The 22,594-nt window shown below is 37.2% G+C and overlaps 1 protein-coding gene across 11 annotated transcripts in view; it reads left to right on the top strand.

Moving 5' to 3' along the window:
* Positions 1–15,081, top strand: part of ZNF518A (zinc finger protein 518A) — a 76,787-nt gene extending 61,706 nt beyond the window's left edge. For 6 of the 11 annotated variants that reach the window (XM_031652600.1, XM_031652601.1, XM_031652602.1 and 3 more), the window contains 3 exons: positions 1,269–1,414; positions 5,490–6,217; positions 6,369–13,806. In XM_031652600.1, the coding sequence (XP_031508460.1) occupies positions 6,495–10,943 (4,449 nt within the window). In that variant the 5' untranslated portion in view covers positions 1,269–1,414; positions 5,490–6,217; positions 6,369–6,494 and the 3' untranslated portion in view covers positions 10,944–13,806. Of the gene's footprint in view, positions 1–1,268; positions 1,415–5,489; positions 6,218–6,368; positions 13,807–14,460 lie in introns of those variants that run through there. The other 5 variants (XM_031652604.1, XM_031652605.1, XM_031652609.1 and 2 more) reach the window with 4 other exon arrangements.
* Positions 15,082–22,594: the final 7,513 nt, after the last annotated feature.

Genomic DNA, 22,594 nt, shown 5'->3' with positions numbered 1-22,594 from the left:
GTTGTAGATACTGAGCTTTATATTCTCCTTCTACCTTGTAATCTTGCCTGGTTATTTGGAGAGCCTTTGATTTTAAAAATTTAGGTCTTATTGGAAACAAACAAAAACCTAGGTACAATTTTTTCTCATTTTCAAAATCATTATTGCTTCTACATCTACTTTGTTCACTCTTATATGATAGTCAATATGCTCTTTTTTATTTTATTTTATTTTATTTTTGAGACGGAGTCTCGCTCTGTCGCCCAGACTGGAGTGCAGTGGCCGGATCTCAGCTCACTGCAAGCTCCGCCTCCCAGGTTTACGCCATTCTCCTGCCTCAGCCTCCCAAGTGGCTGGGACTGCAGTCGCCCGCCACCTCCCCCGGCTAGTTTTTTGTATTTTTTTTAGTAGAGACGGGGTTTCACCGGGTTAGCCAGGATGGTCTTGATCTCCTGACCTTGTGATCCGCCCATCTCGGCCTCCCAAAGTGCTGGGATTACAGGCTTGAGCCACCGCGCCCGGCCCTCAATATGCTCTTTTTTTCAATATGCTAGTTATTATCTGATTTTTTTTTAAGTTTTCTTTTTGTTTTAATTGCAGTAACTTTCTTTTTGTTTTTTGTTTTTGTTTTTGTTTTGTGACAGAGTCTCATTCTGTCACCCAGCTTGGAGTGCAGTGGCATGATCTCGGCTCACTGCAGTCTCCACCTCTACCTCCTAGGTTCAAGTGATTCTTGAGCCTCAGCCTCCTGAGAAGCTGGGATTACAGGCACCCATCACCATGCCTGACTAATTTTTGTGTTTTTAGTAGAGATAGGGTTTCACCATGTTGGCCAGGCTAGTCTCAAACTCCTGACCTCAGGTGATGTGCCCTCCTCGGCCTCCCAAAGTGTTGGGATTACAGGCGTGAGCCACTACTCCCGGCCTTACTGCAGTAACTTTCATTGTGGTCACAGCTGGGTGGGAGAACAGGGGAGAGGTTTCTCAGAAGGTTCAGATTATTTTCTCTTTTTAGAGCTGCTGTATCCAGTGATGTTTCTGCCTACTTATCTTTTTTTGTTGGCATTGGTGGTTAAGATGAATTCCTAGAGAATACACCAAGATTTTCTCAGTGTTTTTGTTAGGAGAAGGGGAAGTTGAGATTTAACCTCATTTATTTTTCTGACAGTGTAGAGATAATTCCGTTATGTGGCGAAAGGACAGGGCTCTTGAGCAGAGGAAGATAGCCGTGGGTGTAGGAAGATTCATCTTTGTTCAGAAATAATGTCCTCTTTGCATCTCTCCTGACAGTTGGTGCTAACAATCCCCTACTCTGGCCTCTGGACCTAGCTTGAAGTTCTGGATTAATTTCCTTCTTCCTTGTACCTCAGCCTGAGCCTTCTGTCACCCAAAGGGCTCCAGCTTTTTTTCACTCAGGCCTCACTTTATCTTCCAAGGTATGTTTAGGGGTAGGAGTAGTCAGAATTATGTCTCTCACTTCCTTACTTGGGATATAATGGGCAGATCCTCATTAAATATTGATTGGATGAATGTTCCTAGTGAACTCCCTCTTTAAAAATGGTGGTTGGCAGTGGGTCGGCGTTTGTTTTTACTCCCCTCTCACCAGACCATTTCCTGTCAGACACCTTGCTATATGTATATGGAATGTTTTTCTAGTTCCTAGCCATTTTGTAGGAGTTTTGTTTTTTTTTTTTTTTTTTTTTTTTTTTTTGAGACGGAGTCTCGCTCTGTCACCCAGGCTGGAGTGCTGTGGCTGGATCTCAGCTCACTGCAAGCTCCACCTCCTGGGTTCCCGCCATTCTCCTGCCTCAGCCTCCCGAGTAGCCGGGACTACAGGCGCCTGCCACCTCGCCTGGCTAGGTTTTTTTTTTGTATTTTTTAGTAGAGACGGGGTTTCACCGTGTTAGCCGGGATGGTCTCGATCTCCTGACCTCGTGATCCACCCGTCTCGGCCTCCCAAAGTGCTGGGATTACAGGCTTGAGCCACCGCGCCTGGCTTGTAGGAGTTTTTAAGTTATATTGTTTGGTTGTTTCAGTAGGCAGTTAGGAGGAGGAGGCAGATGTTTTCAGTTGCCGTGTTCTTATAGGAAACTACAGATTATTTTAATACTTTTACAAAGTTGTATTATTTCAAGACCTATTGAGATGTTAGTCAAGTCTTATGCTGTAATAATACATATATAGAAGGCAGTAGTTTAAATAGCACATTTAAAACCAGTAATCTGGGCTGGACGTCGTGGCACACACCTATAGTCTCAGCACTTTGGGAGGCCAAGGCAAGTGGATCACTTGAGCTCAGAAGTTCAAGACCACCCTGGGCAACATGGCAAAACCTCATCTGTGCAGAAAAATACAAAAATTAGCATACTGTGATGGTATATACCTATAGTCCCTATTACCTGGGAGGCTGAGGTGGGAGGATTACTTGAGACCGGGAGATTGAGGCTGCCGTGAGCTGAGATCATGCCACTGCACTCTGGCCTAGGCGACAGTGAGACGCTGTCTCTAAATAAATAAATAAATAAATAAAACCAGCAATCTTTGTTGGTGGGTAGAGATTGGACTGTGGTAAAAAGAACATTAGCTCATAGGTTGGAGGATTACAATTGTAATAAAATTTTTCTTTTTTTATGTTGAGATGTTCGCAACATGCCAACATGTTTTGTCCATATGTGGCAACCTTTGTATAAATTGCTGTCAGATATCGGGTTTGTGTATTAGTCAGAGTTCTCCAGAGACACAGAACCAATAAGATACATACACAGTCATACCTTGTTTAACAATGGGAATAAGTTCTGAGAAATGAGTCATGAGGTTATTTTGTCATTGTGTGAACATCAGAGTGTACTTACAAAAACCTAGATGGTGAACCTGTCACACTTAGGCTATGTGGTATAGCCTATTGCTTCTAGGCTACCTGTATAGCATGTTACTGTACTGAATAGTGTATGCAAATGTAACACAATGATGAGTATTTGTGTATCTAAATGTAGAAAAGATGCAGCAAAATTACAATATTACAGTATTACAATCTCTTGAGACCACGTTTGTTTATTTGGTTCATTGTTGACTAAAACATAATTATGCAACATGGACTGTATATAGATTGATAGATATATAAATACATGAGAGGAGATTTATTAAGGGAATTGACTCGTGTGGTTATGGAGGCTGAGAAGTCCTGTAACAGGTTGTCTGCAAACTAGAGACCCTGGGATGCTGGTCGTGTGATTCAGTCCAAGTCCAAACGCCTCAGAACCAGGGAAGCCGATGGTCCAATTCTCAGTCTGAGGCTAAAGGCCTAACCAAAGCGGGGCTGCTGGTCTGAGTCCTGGAGTCCTAAGGCTAGAGAGCCTGGAGTTCTGATGTCCAAGGGCAGGAGGAAGAGAGTGTCCTTGCTCCAAGAGAGAGGCAGGGGAAATCCTTTTCTCTCCTTTTTTGTTCTGCCAAGGCCCCTGGCCGATTGGATGGTGCCCACCCACACTGAGGCAAATCTGCCACACTCAATCTACTGACTCACATCCTGGTCTCTGGAAACACCCTCACAGACAAACCCAGAAGTAATGTTTTATCGGTTTTCTAGGTGTTCCTTAATCCAGTCAAGTTGATACCTAAAATTAACCATCACAGATCGCTTCTCCATGCAACAAGTTGAACAGAATTGAAGACATATAATAGACTCTCTAGAGAAACTTAAAATTTGAGGGCAAATAACAAACCCCAAACTAGCTAAAAATACACATACTCCTCTAGTGCTATATTGTATATGCCATTAAATATGAAGAAGATTGACATTCAACTTTAACAGTTACCAAGCTTAAGTAAGAGCTAAGTGGATTTCCTAATAAGATGGTCTCTTTTATCCTTATTGTTATGCCATTTTTTTGACTTACAAAAATGTTCCCAGTGAAACTTTTGAACCTCTTGTATTTGAAGTTGAAACTAGTGAAAACACATGAAAACTCGAGTAGTACAGAAGAGGTGTCAAATGTGAAATAGGACATAAGCAGTGTAAATACTGAGTTTCCATCTGCTAGGCATCTAAAATTTTTTGATACTCAAACAGAAAAAGTGTGTATTACATTTTAATAATCCTATTCTCAAGGTCTAAGTGAGACATTATTAGAGAAAGAAGCCAAAGCTGTCTGTTATGTTTTATTTCACAACCATTTTGACTCCTGAGTTACATATTAGAGTATCTTACAAGATTAGACAGTTTGATTTCCTCCCTCTACATATATTCCATTTCCCCACTCTTGCCCTAGTCCCTGAAGGAGAACTGAACACGTGATTTAGTAATACTATTTTCTTTTTAATAAACTCATATAATTCTTTCTACACCCAGCCTGGGCAACATGGTGAAACCTCATCTCTACAAAAAATGCAGAACATTAGTTGGGTATGGTGGCACATGCCTGTAATCCCTGCTGCACGTCGGGAGGCTGAGGTGGGAGGATCACCTGAGCCTGGGAGGTCAAGCCTGCAGTGAGCCGTGATGGTGCCACTGCACTGCAGCCTGAGTGACAGAGTGAGCCCCTATCATCAATCTTTTCTTTCTCTTTGTCTGTCTCTCTTCCTTTCCCTTCCTTCTTTCCTTCCTTTCTTTCTCCTCCCTCCCTCCCTCCTTCCTTCCTTTCTTTTCTTTTTTTTCTTCCTTCCTTTCTTCTTTCTTTTCTTTTTTTTCTTTTCTTTTCTCTTAACAAAGCAGTGAGTTAAAACCTGACTGTTGGATTGTAGAGCCCTTCTCTTATTGGTAATTAGCGTCTAGTTCATTCTCCTAGAAAGGCAAGTGCTCTGCTTTGCTAGTCATTCTGAAATCATCTGTAAGCCCCATCTTTGTTTAAGAATAGCAGTCAGATAATTCTTCTCAGCGTTTTCTCCTGGTTTCCTGACAGTTCCAGTTACTTTTTCAGCTTTTCTTGTTTTAGGGCCCTAAAAACCCTTCATAAGGCCTTCATCTTGTATTAAACATCCCATTCTAGATTCACATTTTACTGTATTAGTCATGGCATGTAAAACAGTTCAGTAATTGGTATCCTTCTGATTAATTTATTGTAGATCTCTTAATATGTAAGTAACTCAACTTTTAATCATTCCCTCAGTAAAGGATTTCTAAAACACTAAAGTTCATAGGCATTTAGATTAATTGAAGTTTAAAGCTGAGACCTTTGGCTAGACATTTATGGATGGGGAGCTTAATGTGATTTATACTATATTTTGTTTAGCTTATCTGATTTTGTCTGTTCATATATATATAGCACAAAATTAAAAACATGTAATTTTTCTAATAATGCAGTTTGATATTTTAATGACTGAACCTTCAGTATTCAGATTCCTGTTTCAACAATATATTGTTATGTCCCATATATGATAATCACATAGAGTAATAGTGGTAGCTATGATTTATATAGCACTTTTAAGGATATTTTTACATATATTTTCTCATTTTATATTCACAACAACATTGTGAAAGACATAGGGGAAGTACTAATTTTTTCCCCCATTTTACAGATGAAGGAACTAAGACACAGAGGTTGAGACTTGTCTAAAGTAACATGACCAGTAAGTGCTTGAATTAATGCAGGTAGGTAGTGATGGGTATGTTCTAATCTGCCAAGGGCTTTTCCTTGCTGTCATCTGGCTAGAGTTCTAGGGATATAAATCCACATAGCAAAATGGTAGGGAACCAGAAAGGTAGTAAGTAGATGAACTTTAGGACTACACCAGGAAAATGGTGCTGCTGTTCTTTTAAATTTCTTCCTTTTTGTTCTTTTTGTTTGTTTGTTTGCTAACCTGTTAGTAATGATAAGCAGATACTGTCTTTGGTTGTTTCTGTTAGATGAATGAAGCTTTTGTTAATTTAAGTGTAGATTGTCTCTGAGGAGCTAAGGAAGTAGAAAATCTGGAGAGAAGTCTGTTGGGATTCTCACAGGGAATAACTATTAGATCAACTAAGCAAATGAAAAAGTTAATAGTATATGGATAAACCACATGTGAGTAATTGGAACTTTTTAGGATTCTGAGATTTTTAAAGTCTTATTTAAAAACTGTGTTATCACCTTAATATAAAAATCTTAGTGCTTGAGCGTACTTATCCAACTGTGGTTTTCTTTAGATGAGGAAACTGAGGTCCAGAGAAGTTGAAGCTTTTCCAAGGTCACACAGCAGAGCTGGAACTAGAGCTTGCATTTCCTGACTTCCAGATTAGTGTTATTTTTACTTCAAACTGTTACTTCTTGGTAAGCTGTTCTTAAAATACTTAACAAGTCTTTTGTATATTTAATTTGTGTTTTTGATTAACATTCCTACTTTGTGCCAAAATGAACTTACAGATACAAAATTTACTATTATTTTTTGTGATGAGAGTTTCAATTCTTTGTTTAATTTTAGGTGAGTTATTGTGGGAAAAATCCTGTATTTTGAAGATGTCTCTACACAGTATCGTTTCCTGTTTAAATTACAGATAACTTCAAGAGTTTTCAGAAAAAAAGAAATTGGGACTTTTTTGGTTAAATCATGCCATCTGAACAGAAAGAGTTATTTTGTGATGAAAAACAAACAACTTTAAAAAAAGATTATGATGTGAAAAATGAGATAGTTGATAGATCAGTACTTAAACCAAAAATTTCAGAAAGTATTCATTATGAACTAAAAAATGTGAAAATTCATTTGCCAAAAATAAATATTCCAAATGAAGTCCTATTGAAACATGAAGTTGACAAATACAGAAAATTATTTCAGAGTAAACAGCAGACTGCAAGAAAATCTATCAGTATAAAGACTGTAAGCTGTGTAGAGGAGTGTACATTGCTTCATAAGTCTGAGAGAGCTGAAGAAGAGGGTATAAAAATGTCTGCAAAAATACTCAATTTCAGCTGTTTAAAATGCCGAGACAACACTCGATACAGCCCAAATGATTTGCAGAAACACTTTCAAATGTGGCACCATGGTGAATTACCTTCATATCCTTGTGAAATGTGTAGCTTTTCAGCAAATGACTTTCAGGTATTTAAACAACACAGACGAACCCATAGAAGCACTTTAGTAAAATGTGACATTTGTAACAATGAGAGTGTATATACTTTACTGAACTTGACAAAGCATTTCACATCCACACATTGTGTTAATGGTAATTTTCAATGTGAAAAGTGTAAGTTCTCCACCCAGGATGTTGGCACATTTGTTCAGCACATTCATAGACATAACGAAATTCATTATAAGTGTGGTAAATGTCATCATGTATGTTTTACCAAAGGAGAGCTTCAGAAGCACCTTCATATTCATTCTGGTACTTTTCCCTTCACTTGTCAATATTGTAGCTATGGTGCCACCAAGAGAGAACACCTTGTAAGACATGTTATAACTTTGCACAAAGAACATTTATATGCAAAAGAAAAACTGGAAAAAGACAAATATGAAAAAAGAATGGCAAAGACTTCAGCAGGACTTAAGCTAATACTGAAAAGATATAAAATAGGTGCATCAAGGAAGACATTCTGGAAACGTAAGAAAATTAACAGTGGAAGTGATAGAATTATAGAAAAGAACACACAAGTGCTTCAAAAAATGAACAAAACACAGACTAAATCTGAAGACCAGAGCCATGTTGTTCAAGAGCATTTAAGTGAAGAAAAGGGTGAAGGACTACACTGTGAGAATAATGATAAAGCCCCTGAATCAGAGTCAGAGAAGCCAACTCCTGTGTCCACTGGGCAAGGTAATAAAGCTGAAGAGGGACCAAATGCTAGTTCAGGTTTCATGAAGACTGCTGTACTAGGACCTACACTGTTAATGCTGAAAAACAATAAAATAACAGTTCCCCCTAACTATAGTGCTAAGTTTATGGGCTTCAAGATGATGGATGGAAAACAGCATATTGTATTAAAATTGGTGCCTATCAAACAAAATGTATGTTCACCAGACTCACACTCAGGTGCTGCAAAGGACAGTACTGCTAATTTGCAGCCCCAGACTTTGGACACTAATGGATTTTTGACAGGAGTAACAACTGAGTTAAATGATACAGTTTATATGAAAGCAGCTACTCCATTTTCGTGTTCATCTTCTATACTTTCAGGGAAAGCAAGTTCAGAAAAGGAAATGACTTTGATATCTCAAAGGAATAATAAGCTTCAAACAATGGATAATGAGAAAAGTGTATCTTCTTTGTCAACAACGTCAGAATTGGTTACATCATCAGTGAATTTGACCACAAAATTTGAAACGAGAGATAATGTTGACTTCTGGGGAAATAATCTCACTCAGAGTCACCCCGAGGTATTAGGTACCACCATTAAAAGTCCAGATAAAGTCAACTGTGTTGCCAAACCAAATGCATACAGCAGTGGAGATATGCATAATTATTGCATTAATTATGTCAACTCTGAGCTACCTGTTGAGTCCTCCAACCAAGGATCATTACCTTTTCATAATTACTCAAAAGTGAATAATTCTAATAAACGTCGTAGGTTTTCAGGAACAGCAGTGTATGAAAACCCTCAAAGAGAATGTTCATCCAGCAAAACAGTTGTCCAACAACCAATTAGTGAATCATTTTTATCACTAGTGAGGCAGGAGACCTCAAAACCAGATAGTCTGTTAGCATCTATTAGCCTTTTAAATGATAAAGATGGAACTTTAAAAGCAAAATCTGAAATTGAAGAACAGTATGTTTTAGAAAAAGGACAAAACATTGATGGACAAAACCTGTACAGTAATGAAAATCAAAATTTAGAGTGTGCGACTGAAAAATCTAAATGGGATGACTTTTCTAATGTCGATTCACCTATGATGCCTAGAATCACATCTGTTTTCTCTCTCCAGAGCCAACAGGCATCAGAATTTCTGCCACCTGAAGTAAACCAATTGCTTCAGGATGTATTGAAAATAAAACCTGATGTAAAACAAGACTCTAGTAACACTCCAAATAAAGGCCTACCACTTCATTGTGACCAGTCATTTCAAAAACATGAGGGAGAAAGCAAAATTGTTGAATCTTCGAAAGATTTCAAAGTGCAAGGCATGTTCCCAGTTCCACCTGGCAGTGTGGGTATTAATGTGCCTACAAATGATTTGAATTTGAAATTTGGAAAAGAAAAACAAGTGCCATCAATGCCACAAGATGTGAGAGATTCAGAGAAGATGCCTAGAATTTCAGGTTTTGGCACATTACTTAAGACTCAGTCAGATGCAATAATAACACAGCAGCTTGTAAAAGACAAACTACGAGCCACCACACAAAATTTAGGTTCTTTTTATGTGCAGAGTCCGGTTTTAAATTCAGAACAAAAAAAAACTATAATTGTTCAGACTTCGAAAGGATTTTTAATACCACTGAACATTACTAACAAGCCTGGGCTACCAGTTATTCCCGGAAATGCACTTCCATTGGTTAATTCACAAGGTATCCCTGCTTCTCTTGTTGTCAACAAGAAACCTGGGATGATTTTAACACTTAATAATGGGAAACTTGAAGGTGTTTCCGCTGTCAAAACCGAGGGTGCCCAAGCTCATGGAACTATGACTAAGGAGCCTTGCAAAACACCTATTTTGAAGGTAGAACCAAACAATAATTGTCTTACACCTGGACTTTGTTCCAGCATTGGCAGTTGTTTGAGCATGAAAAGTAGCTCAGAAAATACTTTGCCATTAAAAGGCCCTTACGTTTTGAAACCAACAAGTTCTGTGAAAGCTGTTCTTATTCCTAACATGCTATCCGAGCAACAGAGCACTAAGTTGAATATCTCTGATTCAGTAAAACAGCAGAATGAGATTTTTCCAAAACCACCTCTTTATACCTTCTTGCCTGATGGCAAACAAGCTGTTTTTTTAAAGTGTGTGATGCCAAATAAAACTGAGCTGCTTAAGCCCAAATTAGTCCAAAATAGTACTTATCAAAATATACAGCCAAAGAAACCTGAAGGAACACCACAAAGAATATTGCTGAAAATTTTTAACCCTGTTTTAAATGTGACTGCTGCTAATAATCTGTCAGTAAGCAACTCTGCATCCTCATTGCAAAAAGACAATGTACCATCTAATCAGATTATAGGAGGAGAGCAGAAAGAGCCAGAATCTTCTAGAGATGCCTTACCCTTCTTACTAGATGACTTAATGCCAGCAAATGAAATTGTGATAACTTCTACTGCAACATGCCCAGAATCTTCTGAGGAACCAATATGTGTCAGTGACTGTTCAGAGTCCAGAGTATTAAGGTGTAAAACAAATTGTACAGTTGAGAGGAACTTCAATAGAAAAAAGACTTCCAAAAAAATTTTTTCAAAAACAAAAACTCATGGAAGTCAAGACTCTGAAACTGCCTTTGTATCTAGAAACAGAAACTGTAAACGAAAGTGTAGGGATAGTTACCAAGAACCTCCAAGAAGAAAAGTAACATTGCATAGAAAGTGTAAAGAAAAGGCAAAACCTGAAGATGTCCGTGAAACATTTGGATTTAGCAGACCTAGGCTTTCAAAAGATTCCGTCAGAACTTTGCGGCTTTTCCCTTTTAGTTCTAAACAGCTTGTGAAATGTCCTAGGAGAAACCAACCAGTTGTAGTTTTGAATCATCCTGATGCAGATGCACCAGAAGTAGTAAGTGTAATGAAAACTATTGCTAAATTTAATGGACGTGTACTTAAGGTTTCATTGTCAAAAAGAACTATAAATGCTTTACTGAAACCAGTTTGTTATAACCCTCCTAAAACAACTTACGATGATTTTTCCAAGAGGCACAAAACATTTAAACCTGTTAGTTCTGTGAAAGAAAGATTTGTGCTAAAATTAACACTGAAAAAGACAAGCAAAAACAATTACCAGATTGTGAAGACTACCTCTGAAAATATTTTGAAGGCTAAATTTAACTGTTGGTTTTGTGGTAGAGTATTTGACAATCAGGATACTTGGGCTGGTCATGGGCAGAGACATTTAATGGAAGCTACTCGGGATTGGAACATGTTAGAATAGTTTACCATAATTACCAAGGAAAAGAAAAGTAAAATTACCTTAGAAGAAAACAATGGGTTGAATTACTGTAATGCAGACATTTTCTACTTCAGTATAGGACCTGAAATTGAACACTTAAAAAGTTGATTATCTTTCTGTGGAAGAGTAAAAGTTGTATGTATGATATTTGAAACTGCTATTCCTGCACTCAGAAGTTTTGAAAGAAACTAATCACAGCACAGAAGTACCTTGATTTAATTTTTTAAACATGTGTTCTTGGGAAGTTAGGGCTAAAGAAAATTTTGATAAAACAATTTTCCCACTTTAGTTCTTTAGTGACTCTTAGTAGAGGGTAATGGCTGACACCCCCATTCCCTCTCTTCTTCCACCAGCCTTATGCATCTAAGTGTAGCTCCTCTGGAGATGGAGAGCTCTTTCATCATAGAACTGAAGGAGTTTCTCACATTTGTGAAGATACTTTGAGAGAATTTGGGTAAAGAAGTTAGTCTATGTCTGCTAAATATAGTTATTTTGAAGGATATTAGGCTCCTTGAAAGTACATTTAACTCACTACAGTTACACCTCATATAATGCTTGAAGAGTTTTTGGCAAGTAAATTTGTTTTCCAGTTGAACTCTGTCACATGTTAGAGATTGGGAACACTCTCTGATGATTTTCTTTTTCTAAATGACGTCAAACGTTGCAGTAGATGGGCAGCTTCAAGAGAAGAATTTAAACTTTTTGTCTCATTGAAAGTTTGGTTAAAGAATTTGAACATAGTTGTGAATTTGATTATATTCTCTGATGATCCCCTTGCACAGAACTATGCTTATCTCATTTAAGTTGTTTGTCCACCATAAACAAATGGCCATTTTTTCTTCTTGGTTCCCATCCCTTTAAAAAGAATGGAACATAGGAGCACTTCCAAGGAAGTGGCTTTTCTTGAAAGTTAAAATTTTTTACCAAAACAATGTTCTGAAGCAAGATCATATTTTTGTCTGTATTCACTTCATTATTTGAACATGTCCAAATTAGGACAAACCATTTCGGTTAGCTGCTGCTTAGTGTGACTGACAACCCAAAACATATATACAGATTGTTGGCATTTGAAAAAGGAAGCATCAACAGTGGACCCAGAGGCAGTACATAAAACCTTAGGATAGATTCCTAAGGGACATGCCCAACAGAGTTTTAAAATGGATGTTTTCATGATGACAACAGAATCATAGATTTAGATTTTTCACCTTGTAAGTTTGGATCAAATTTTGTGGATCTTTGGATGATGGAGTTCTTGTATTACAAAATTACGTGCTATATGATTTTTTGTTACATTGTTACAAGTGTTAATGACATTTTCATTGATTGATGAAAACTTCAGGGCTTCTTTTCTGTATATAACAAATCTGTACATATTTTTGTACCTTTTAGTTATGTAAATTTTGCACAGAAATTTTTGGCATAAGTTTATTTTCTTTCAGTTTAGTTCTGTGCATGCACTAATAAAACTGGTTGTTTACTTTAAAAGGAATATATAAGACTTTACCCATATTATTTTCTTGGTTTTTATTTCAGATGTAGATTTTGTTTTTGAGGTAAATTCGTTTTTCAGGGATTGAACACTATTGTTAGCAAGTGCCTAAAAAAGATGTGAAACAGTTTACATATGTCAACTGTAACAGTAGGTCCCAAATGGGCCCATTCCCCTAATAGTTTTATTTTAAAGAAAGCCATACATAGAATGCTTCAAGCTATCTTGCTATGCACATTATACTTGTACTGTTTTGTGCAGTTTGTCTACTTTCTTAGTGAAGTATTTTTTGTATAAAATGTTACAATTGTGTTTCTTAAATTGAGCCTAAGAATGGAGTTAATTGGAAATATACAGTATATATTAATGTATATGGTGTTTAAAGAATGGTAAGCATTGTTAATTTCTGTAATGAGCATTTTCAATTAAATTTATCTTAAGTTTGTGTTTACACAATAATTTTTTTACTGTGCTAAAATCTAATGGACATTTTATTCCCTAACTAGGAAATACAGATTTTAAAGTGTATGTGTTTTTTCAATGCTAGTTAACTGTACAAGATAAAGTGTGGGATTTTTTTTCTTCCCAAAATCATAGATGATATATTGTTTAAGAAAGGTAACAGATACCATAATTTTACTGTGGTTACGCTGGCAAGGTAAGCCATAGAGAGGCTTATAGTCTTCAGTGCCCTAACGGCAATAAAAATAAAATGCTCTGTTTGTTACATACATAAAACGCTCTGTTTGTTACAGAGGCATCATTTGCTGTAAATAGAGAGGAGAGAGAAGGAACTTTCCTGCTAATATTCACACTATAAAATTACATTTCAGAATAGCCCTATCAGGAAAATAATGTCAAGATATGTACTTCTTGCCTTAAAGTTTTAACAGCCATTTAAGCTTCGTGCTGCAGATATTCTAGTTGGAACTTTTTCTGATTTTGTTAACTTAGGGTTATTCTGAGGGAGGCAAACCTGCTTTGAGCTTCATTATTGCCATCGCAGAAAATCCAAAACAAAATCCTGTATCCTTTTTTTGTGTGTGGTTTTTCAAAGAGGACTTTCCAAAATATATTCAGTAGTTCAAGGTTCTTATTACAATTGAAGAGTTAGTTTTAGTTTTGCAGTTGAAATTCTGGGTCAGGAATTGGTTTTATTTTTTCCAATTTGTCCATCTCCACTGAAATGCGTCTCTCACTATTTGGCATCTACTTAAAAAAATTCACTTTTCAAAGAATTTATCTTGCTAAGTATTCAGTAATACGAATTGAAATGTAATAGGTTTTTTAATGAAAAATGTTTTCATGGAGAGGCTAGCAAATTTTTTCAATAAAGGGTCAGATAAATAACTTAAACTTCGTAGGCCTTCTAGTTTCTGTCCTAACTACTCAATTCTCACAATGCAGAAACAACCATAGACAATATATAAATGAATTCGTGTGGCTATGTTTTAATAAACAATTTACAAAAAGGAAGTGGGCTGAATTTGGGCTACCAGGCATAGTTTACCAACTGTTGCTTGAATTCCCTAAAGTCTGCTTTCAGAGTGGGATTTTTATTAAAAAACACAAGCTTGATAAGTTTGGTGATGTACTTCACCTGTGTAAAAGAGCTACAAAGTGTACGAACTAAAATGTATGTGTATAAAGTTTCTAGTGTAGATGTATTTGTATAAAAATGAAGAGACTGTAAATGTAATGACAGTGGTTAGTGGGTAAAATAGGTCATTTGTGTGCTAAGAATAATGCAACTTATGAAGGGATTAAAAATGAGATAGAGCAGAAATGCTGTGAGAAATTATGTCCAGGTTCGATGGGAAAAGGACTTAGGTATAGTGATTTGAAATAGCTGTTAAGAAAAAGTAATAGACATTCTTGGGATGGGAGAAAATGGAGGTGAATTAAAAACAGAATATTATATATTAATTCCATACAACTTATCTTGATTTTTAAAAAATAAGTTTCCTTTTCACCATTGACATCTACTTCCTTCCTTAACTTTCTTAACAGAGCCATTTGGGACATTCGCTCTGTTCTTTGCCTTAGCATCTTCTTAGGATCCTTGGTGTCAGCATACTTACCTTGACCCATTGGGGATCTCATCCAGCAAAACTTACTGGGGGGATTTTTCATGGTGGTGGTTGTTGCTAGTTAGCAGAGTATGGCATTAGTGAAAAATTTCCCCTATAATGGAGAGTTGAAATGGTTGAGTTTGATGTTTATTAATTTATGTATGCCTTGCTCAATAAGTGGAGAATTGAGAAGTAATTAGTATCTTGGAGGAAGTATTTCATGAAGTCATCTTTGAGGTGCTTTTTGACTAGTTTAACAAAGCTTCTGTTAATGCCTCCAAATTTAGGAATCTTTTCTGTTTAAAAAGAGAATAATTGTTACAAGAGTGGAAACTTTCAAGTAAATAGTGTGGAAAAAATATAACGTACATCAATTTTAGAAGTCATGATTTTAGGAGATGCCAAGAATGTGCTTAATTTAAATACTTATTCCTAGTGAAGACATTTCTAACGTGTTAGAATAAGAATTTTTCCATATACTTTAAAGTGCTTAAACCACAAGTGAGGGTTATGTTTTTGTGGCAGCTCTTGAAATAAATCTTTCAATTAAGGAGTGAAATGTTGCCTGCTATCATCAGTTACATGATAAGCTATTGCTAATGTCAAAGAATAGGAAAGCAAAATGAAAAATTTGGGAGAGAGACCAACATAATTGTAGATGATATGCTTTTAATATCTTGAAAGTTTAAAGGAGTACACTGAAAATTAGTTACCGTTCCTGAACAATTAACAGTAATCAACTGGGAAACAATAAAAGAAGACCCATTTATTTGTTTTTTGAGCTGGAGTCTCACTCTTGCCCAGGCTGGAGTGCAGTGGCGCAGTCTTGGCTCACTGCAGACTCTGCCTCTCAGGTTCAAGTGCCGCTCCTGTAGCTGGGATTACAGGTGCCCACGACGATGCCCAGCTAATTTTCATATTTTTAGCAGAGATGGGGTTTCACCATGTTGGCTAGGCTGGTGTCGAACTCCTGACCTCAAGTGATCCACCTGCCTTGGCCTCCCAAAGTGCTGGGATTATAGGCGTGAGCCACCACACCCAGCTGATAAGACCTGTGTATAATAAGAGGCACAAAATAATACGAGCCTGCCAAAAAACAACAGCAAGCAAAAAACAAAAACAAAAAAACAAAAACCAGACACCAAACCAAACCTGTAAGATGTAACTGGGAGATACATAGTATTTCTGAGTGGAAGACTAAATATACCCACTTGGCAGATTACATTTTTACAGCTTTGTCCCCCACCCGTACCCCTATTCCCCTCTTCCTCCAACAGAACTGTTCTACAGGGAGGATTGTGGTTTGGGCATTCATTGAGGAGCTGATTTCCCATTCTCTCCAACTGTTCCATAGCGTAAAGGTACAGAGGTTCTGTTCAGTGGAGGGTTGGAGTGAGCTTCAAAAACTTACTACACACCATTATAAGAGGCCTGAAGTAGGGTTTTTCAGAGATACAGAACCAATGTAAGAAGTCTTGTCTTGAGGGAATTGGGTTATGTAATTATGGAGGCTGAGAAGTCCCACACTAGGCTGTCTGCTAGCTAGAGACCTAGTGATGGTGGTAGCATGACTCAGTCCAAGTCCAGAAGCTTCAGAACCAGGAAAACTGATGGCGTAACTCTCAGACTGAGGTAGAAGTCCTGAGAACCAAGGGGCCATGGGTGTAAGTCCCTGAATCCAAGTGCCTGAAAGCCTGGAGTTCTGATGTCCAAGGGCATGAGAATAAAGCTGTCTCAGCTCCTAGGGTGTGCGGTTGGGGTTGAGGGGAGAAGATTCAGGGAAAGAGAATTAGCCTTTTCTCTTTTCCTTCTGTCCAGGCTTCTAGCTGTTTGGATTGTGCCTCAGTCACATTGAGGGCACATATTCCCCATTCAGTCTGATGACTCACATGCCAGTCTCTGAAAACACTCTCAGACACACCCAGAAATAATGGTTTACCAGTTCTCTAGCTTAATCCATTCAAGTTGACAGTGAAAATTAACTCTCACAGAACCTGACTTTATTTGTAACAGACTTCAGAGTATTGTAGAAAACAGTAGAGCAGTCAGTAACAGTGGAGGTTGAGCAGTCAGTAACAGTGGAGGTTAAACAGTTGCCAGGTCATTCCAATAGATAACCAGAAGCTTCAAGAACGGATCAGGGAGGCCAGGCACCGTGGCTCACGCCCGTGATCCCAGCACTTTGGGAGTCCGAGGCGGGCGGCTCACAAAGTCAGGAGATGGAGACCATCCTGGCTAACACAGTGAAACCCCATCTCTACTAAAAATACAAAAAATTAGCTGGGCGTGGCAGCGTGCACCTGCAGTCCCAGCTACTCGGGAGGCTGAGGCAGGAGGATGGCGTGAACCCGGGAGGCGGAGCTTGCAGTGAGCTGAGGTTGCATCACTGCACTCCAGCCTGGGCAACAGAGTGAGACTGTCTCAAAAAAAAAAAAAAAAAAAAAAAAAAATCAGGGAAAGAGACAACCTAGATAAAACTACGGACATCCCTTGTGATCAGGAAGACTGTGTGCATACTGAAGGCTGTCAACTCAGAAGAGTGACCAGAGAGAACTTCTAAACTGCAAGTTCCTGGCCAAATGCAGGGAAAACTTGTAAACTCCCTAAGTAGTGAAAGCAGTCTTCAAGCCATACATTAATTAGTCAAGCCAAGTCACTAAAGGGAAGATGATCAGTGTGCAGAGATCCTATGTTACCTAAAATGTCCAGTTTCAACACAAAAATTGAGATATGCAAAGAAACAGAAAAGTATGTGTCCCATATGACAGACAAATGTAGGAAATATAAAGTTGTTCTGAGGGATACCAAATGTAGGATAAATGCTAAACAGCTGTTATATGTTCAGAGGCTTGGTGCAGTGGTTCATGCCTGTAATGCCAGCAGTTTGGGGGGCTGAGGTGGGTGGATCGCTTGAGGCCAGGAATTTGAGACCAGCCTGGCCAAAATGATGAAACCCCGTCTCTACTAAAAATAAATCAGCCAGGCATGCTGTTGGGTGCCTGTAGTCCCAGCTACTCAGGAAGCTGAGGCAGGAGAATCGCTTGAATCCAGGAGGCAGAGGTTGCAGTGAGCCGAGATCGTGCCATTGCTCTCCAGCCTGGTAGACAGTGAGACTCCACCTCAAAATAAATAAATAAATAAACCCAAAGAACTAAAGGAAGCCAGGTGTAAAGAATTAAGGAAAGTATTCTAATGTCTCACCAAGTAGAGAACATAGAGAATTTTTTTTTTTTAAGAACTAAATGAAAATTCTGGAGTTGAAAAGTATGATAACTACAATTTAAAAAGTTACTAGAAAGGCTCAATACTAGATTTGAGCTGGTAGAAGACAGAATCAGCAAACCTGCAGATAGATTGGTAGAAGACACGCAATGTGAAACAGAAAAATAAATTTGAAGAAAAAATGTTCCTCACACTATGTACACAAAAATGAACTTAAAATGGACCATAGACCTAAATACAAGCAAAAACTGTAAAACTCTTACAAAAAATATAAACAAATATTTGTAATCATTCTCTAGGCAAAGCTTTCTTAGCTATTACACCAAAAACAAAAATAAAAATGCAATAGATAATTTGTTTTAAAAGACAGCATTTTTATTACAGGAGATTGTAAAACTAGTCTGTTTTATCTGTTTCAGATTAATTTCAAGTTAATTTCAATAGTGAAAAATTTGCTCTGTATACTTTCATTCTGCCCATGCTGTTATTGTCACAAACTACATCTTTATAACAATTATGTGTCATCAACATAGTTTTATAATTATGCAGTTTTAAAAATCAGATAGGAGGGAAGAACAAGAGTTACAAACAGATATACATTGTCTTGCTGCTCCAAAAGGCCCCATGCACAAGGGCAACGTGCTTATTCTGTTGGAGTCAGAGTGAGAGGCCCAGAGGTTGCACCTCACTTGGCTGCTCACTGGGTCTTGGATGCAGGGTTCAACCACTTGGCCAATGGGAATGGTGTGCCAGGATCTGCTCCTTTATTTTATTTTTTGCTCACCACATAGGAATTGAGATGCACCCTTAAATAAAGCATTTGTGTTCCAAGTTAAAAAACTCTTTTATGTTTATTTGTGCTGGTGAATATATTTATCTTTCCAGTGTTTTTTGTTTTGTTTTGTTTTTGTTTTTTTTCCTTCGTGTGGGTTCGAGTTACTGTCTAGGGTTCTTTCATTTTAACTTGATACTCCCTTTAGCTTTTTTTTTTCTTGTAGAGCAATTCCGCTAGCAACAAACTCAGTTTTTGTCTGTCTATGAATATCTTAATTTTTCTTTTTAAAAGAATAGCTTTGCTGGATATAGAATTTTTGGTTGACAGATTTTTTGTTTTTTTTTAAATTTTCCATTCAACACTTTTAGTATGTCATCCCATTGCCTTCTGGCATCCGTGATTTCTAATGAGAAATCAGCTGTTAATTCTCCTGATGTCCTTTGGATGTGATGACTCACTTCTTTCTCTCTTGCTGCTTTCAAGATTCTCTTTTTGTCCTTGTCTTTCAACAGTTTGATTATAACGTGCCAGTATCCATATCTTTGAGTTTATGTTACTTGGAGGTTCTGGAGCTTTGTAGAATGGTAGATTAATGTTTTTCATTAAATTTCTTTTTTATTTCATTAAATTTGGGAGGTTTTCAGTTATTCAAATATTCTTCCTGATGAATTATCTTTTTTCTCTCTGAGACTCATCTTATGCATATGCTGGTATTGTTACTGTTTATTTTAGAAAGGCAGGTTCTTGCTCTGTTGTCCAGGCTGGAGTGTAGTGGTACAGTCATAGCTCACTGCAACATTGAACTCCTAGGCTCAAGCATTCCTTCCACCACAACCTCCCAAATAGCCCAGCTAACTTTTAAAAAATTTTTTGTACAGATAGAATCTTGCATGTTGCCCAGTCTGGTCTTGAACTCTTGGTCTCCAGGGATCCTCCTACCTTGGTCTCCCAAAACACTGTGATTACAGGTGTGAGCCACTGTGTTTGGTCATATGCTGGTATTCTTGATGATATCTTACAGGTCTTTCAGGCTCTGTTCATTTTTTGGTTTTCTTTCTGTTTCTCAAACTGTATGCCAACTGATCAGTCTTAGAGTTCACAGATTCTTTGTTTTGCCTGCTTACATCTACTGTTGAGCCCTTTTAGTGAATTTTTATTTCAGTTACTGTGCTTTTCACCTGTAGAATTTCAATTTGATTCTTTTAATAATTTCTATCCTTTTGTTGATGTTCTCTATCTGGTTGAGCTGTATTTCTCTTTAGTTCTTTAAACATGGTTTGTTTTAGTTCGTTGAACATATTTAAGATAACTGAGTTGAAGTCTTTGTTCAAAATGTACAATACCTTAGGGATAATTTCTGTTGATTGCTTTTTTTCTCTATGTATGGGTCATACTTTCCTCTTTGCATGTCTCATTTTTTTGTTGTTGAAGAATTTAAAAGTGTGAATTTTGTAATGTGGCAACTGAAAATCAGATTCTCCCCTCCGATCTCTCAGGTTTGTTATTCTTACCGTGTTTTATTCTTGTTGTCTAGTGACTTTTCTGAACTGATTTTGTAATGCTTGTATTCTTTGCCACTTGTGGCCATGAAAGTCTTTGTTCTGTGAGTTTAATGGTCAACTAATAAGTAGACAGAGATAAACTCTTGGAATGAATAAATCTTCCAGTGTTTGCTAAGGGACTTGTGTGTTTTCATGACACATCTTCAACATTCAGCCAGGTGGCTTACAACTCTACCTTCACCTTCAGCCTCCAGGGTGGCCATTGTGAGAGTTTAGGGCCTTCTCACATCTTTTCTTAGCACACATACGGCCCTGGGCATGAGTGTGACCTTCTAAATTCTCAGGAATATGTTAAAGCTTTCCAAAGTCCCTGTGGACATCTCATTTCCCAGGCTTTTCTTCCAAGCTTTTTGGTTATTCTATTGCCTGTCCCAGTTGTTGTCTGTCAGCCCAGGCAGCAGCAATTAAAGCATTTGCCTGCTAATATTTTAAACATTACCCCCCTAGTTAGCAACTTTAGCTCTGGACCAACTCCAAGTTAGGCAAAATAAAGACAGGCCTTCTGAGGTGGTCTTCCAGGGAGCCACAGACAGGTCAGTATAAATAGTTAAAGTATTTTGTGACTGAAGTCTGTTTTTCCTCTAATACTGGGAATGACGGCTGTTATTTTCAGGGCTGTTGCTGAGGTAAGGAGTGGAGAATGAGACGAGAGTGACTTAAAATACCACAAAGCTGTTGTTCTGAGATTCAGCCATTTTTCTTGGGTAAGCACTTCCTGGGATGCTGAAAGCTTTTGATTAGTTTCTAAAGTTCCAAAAAAGTTGATTCTGACAGTTTCTTTGCCAGACTTTTAATTGCTTTTATGTTAGGGCAGAGTTTCAAAGTCTTTACTCTGCTCTTTTCACTGACACCACATTATAGATAAATTTAACTTCATTGAAATTTGAAAAAAATTATTGCTTCAATGGATATCATCAAGAAAGTGAAGACAACCCACAGATTGGGAAGAAATGTTGTATATCATACATCTGATTATGCATTTTAATTTAGAATAATGAACCCTTACAACTTAGAAGACATGTAACCCAATTTAAAGTGGGCAAAAGATCTGAATAAATTTCTCTAAAGAGGATATGCAAATAGCCAAAAAACACCTGAAAAGATGCTCAACATCATTAGTCATTAGGGAAATGAAAACCAAGATCACGTGAGATACCACTTTATACCCTCTTGGATGGGTGTTGAAAAAATAAAAACCCAGGTGATGAGGCCAGGAAGAGTTTGGAACCCTCATACACTGTTGGGAAAGCAAAATGGTACAGTCATCTCAGAAAACAGTATGGGACTTTCTCAATAGGTTAAATGTAATGTTACCCTGTGGCCCAGAGCTGCTTCTCCTAAGTGTATACCCCAAATAATTTAAAACAGGTGTTCACACAAAAATTTATACAAGGATGTTCATAGCAGTATTATTCATAGTGGCGTAAAGTGGAAACAACCCAAAGTCCATCAACTGATGAATATATAAATAAATGCGATATATATGTACAATTGAATATTATTCAATCATAAAAATAAATGAAGTAGTAATTTATGCTACAACTTGGATGAATGTTGGAAACATTAGGTTAAGTGAAGGAAGCCAGTAACAAAAACATATGAGTTCATTCATATGAAATGTCAACAATAGGCACATTTACAAAGAATGAAAGTAGATTAGTAGTGGTTGCTTAGAGCTAAAAGCGTTTAAAGGAAATACATAGGGGACTGCTAAAGGACAAGGAGTGATAAAAATGTTCTAAAATTGTGATAGTTATGTAATTCTGGGAATTTACTAAGAAACCATTGAAGTGTACATTTTATATGTGTGAATTATATGGTATGCAAATGATATCTTAGTAACTCACACAGAGACATGTATAATGTGGGACACTATTAAGGGCAACATACGTGTAATGAAAATTTTTTTAAGTAGTCAAAGAAATAATGACTAGAGACTTCCCAAGTTTGGTGAAAAACATATTTCCAGAAGCTCAACGTACTCCAAGTAGGATAAATGCAGAGATTCATAAGTAGACATGTTATTGTCAGAATGTTGAAAGACAGAAAAAAAATCCTGAAATTATCAGGAGAAAAATGATGCATGGAATCCCCAATAAGATTAATAGTTGACTTCTCAGCAAAACCAAGGAGGCTAAAGGGAAGTGGATAATATATTCAAAGTTTTGAAAGAGAAACAAAACTGTCTTTCAAAATTGAAAGCAAAATGGGTATTTCAAATAAGCAAAATGAGAATGCATTGGTTGCAAACCTACCTTTCAGCAAATACTAAAAGTTCGTAAAACTGAAAGCAAATGACACCAGACAATAATTTGAATTCACAGGAAAAAAGAAAGACATTACATAATAGTAATTAAGTATAAAAGAGAATATAATTGCATCTTCATTTTCCTTTCTCTTATTTAAAAGGCAATCAAATAAAGCATTATGCATATCATTGTATTTTGGGGCCAATAATGGAAATGTTGTAACAATACAAGGAAAGTAGATGGGAACAAAGCTATTTTGCAGTA

Source organism: Papio anubis, chromosome 11 (assembly GCF_008728515.1).
Source record: "Papio anubis isolate 15944 chromosome 11, Panubis1.0, whole genome shotgun sequence".
In the NCBI taxonomy this organism is placed as follows: domain Eukaryota; kingdom Metazoa; phylum Chordata; class Mammalia; order Primates; family Cercopithecidae; genus Papio; species Papio anubis.
Note: the sequence above shows the minus strand (reverse complement) of the source record. Positions and strands in the feature narration are given on the sequence as shown.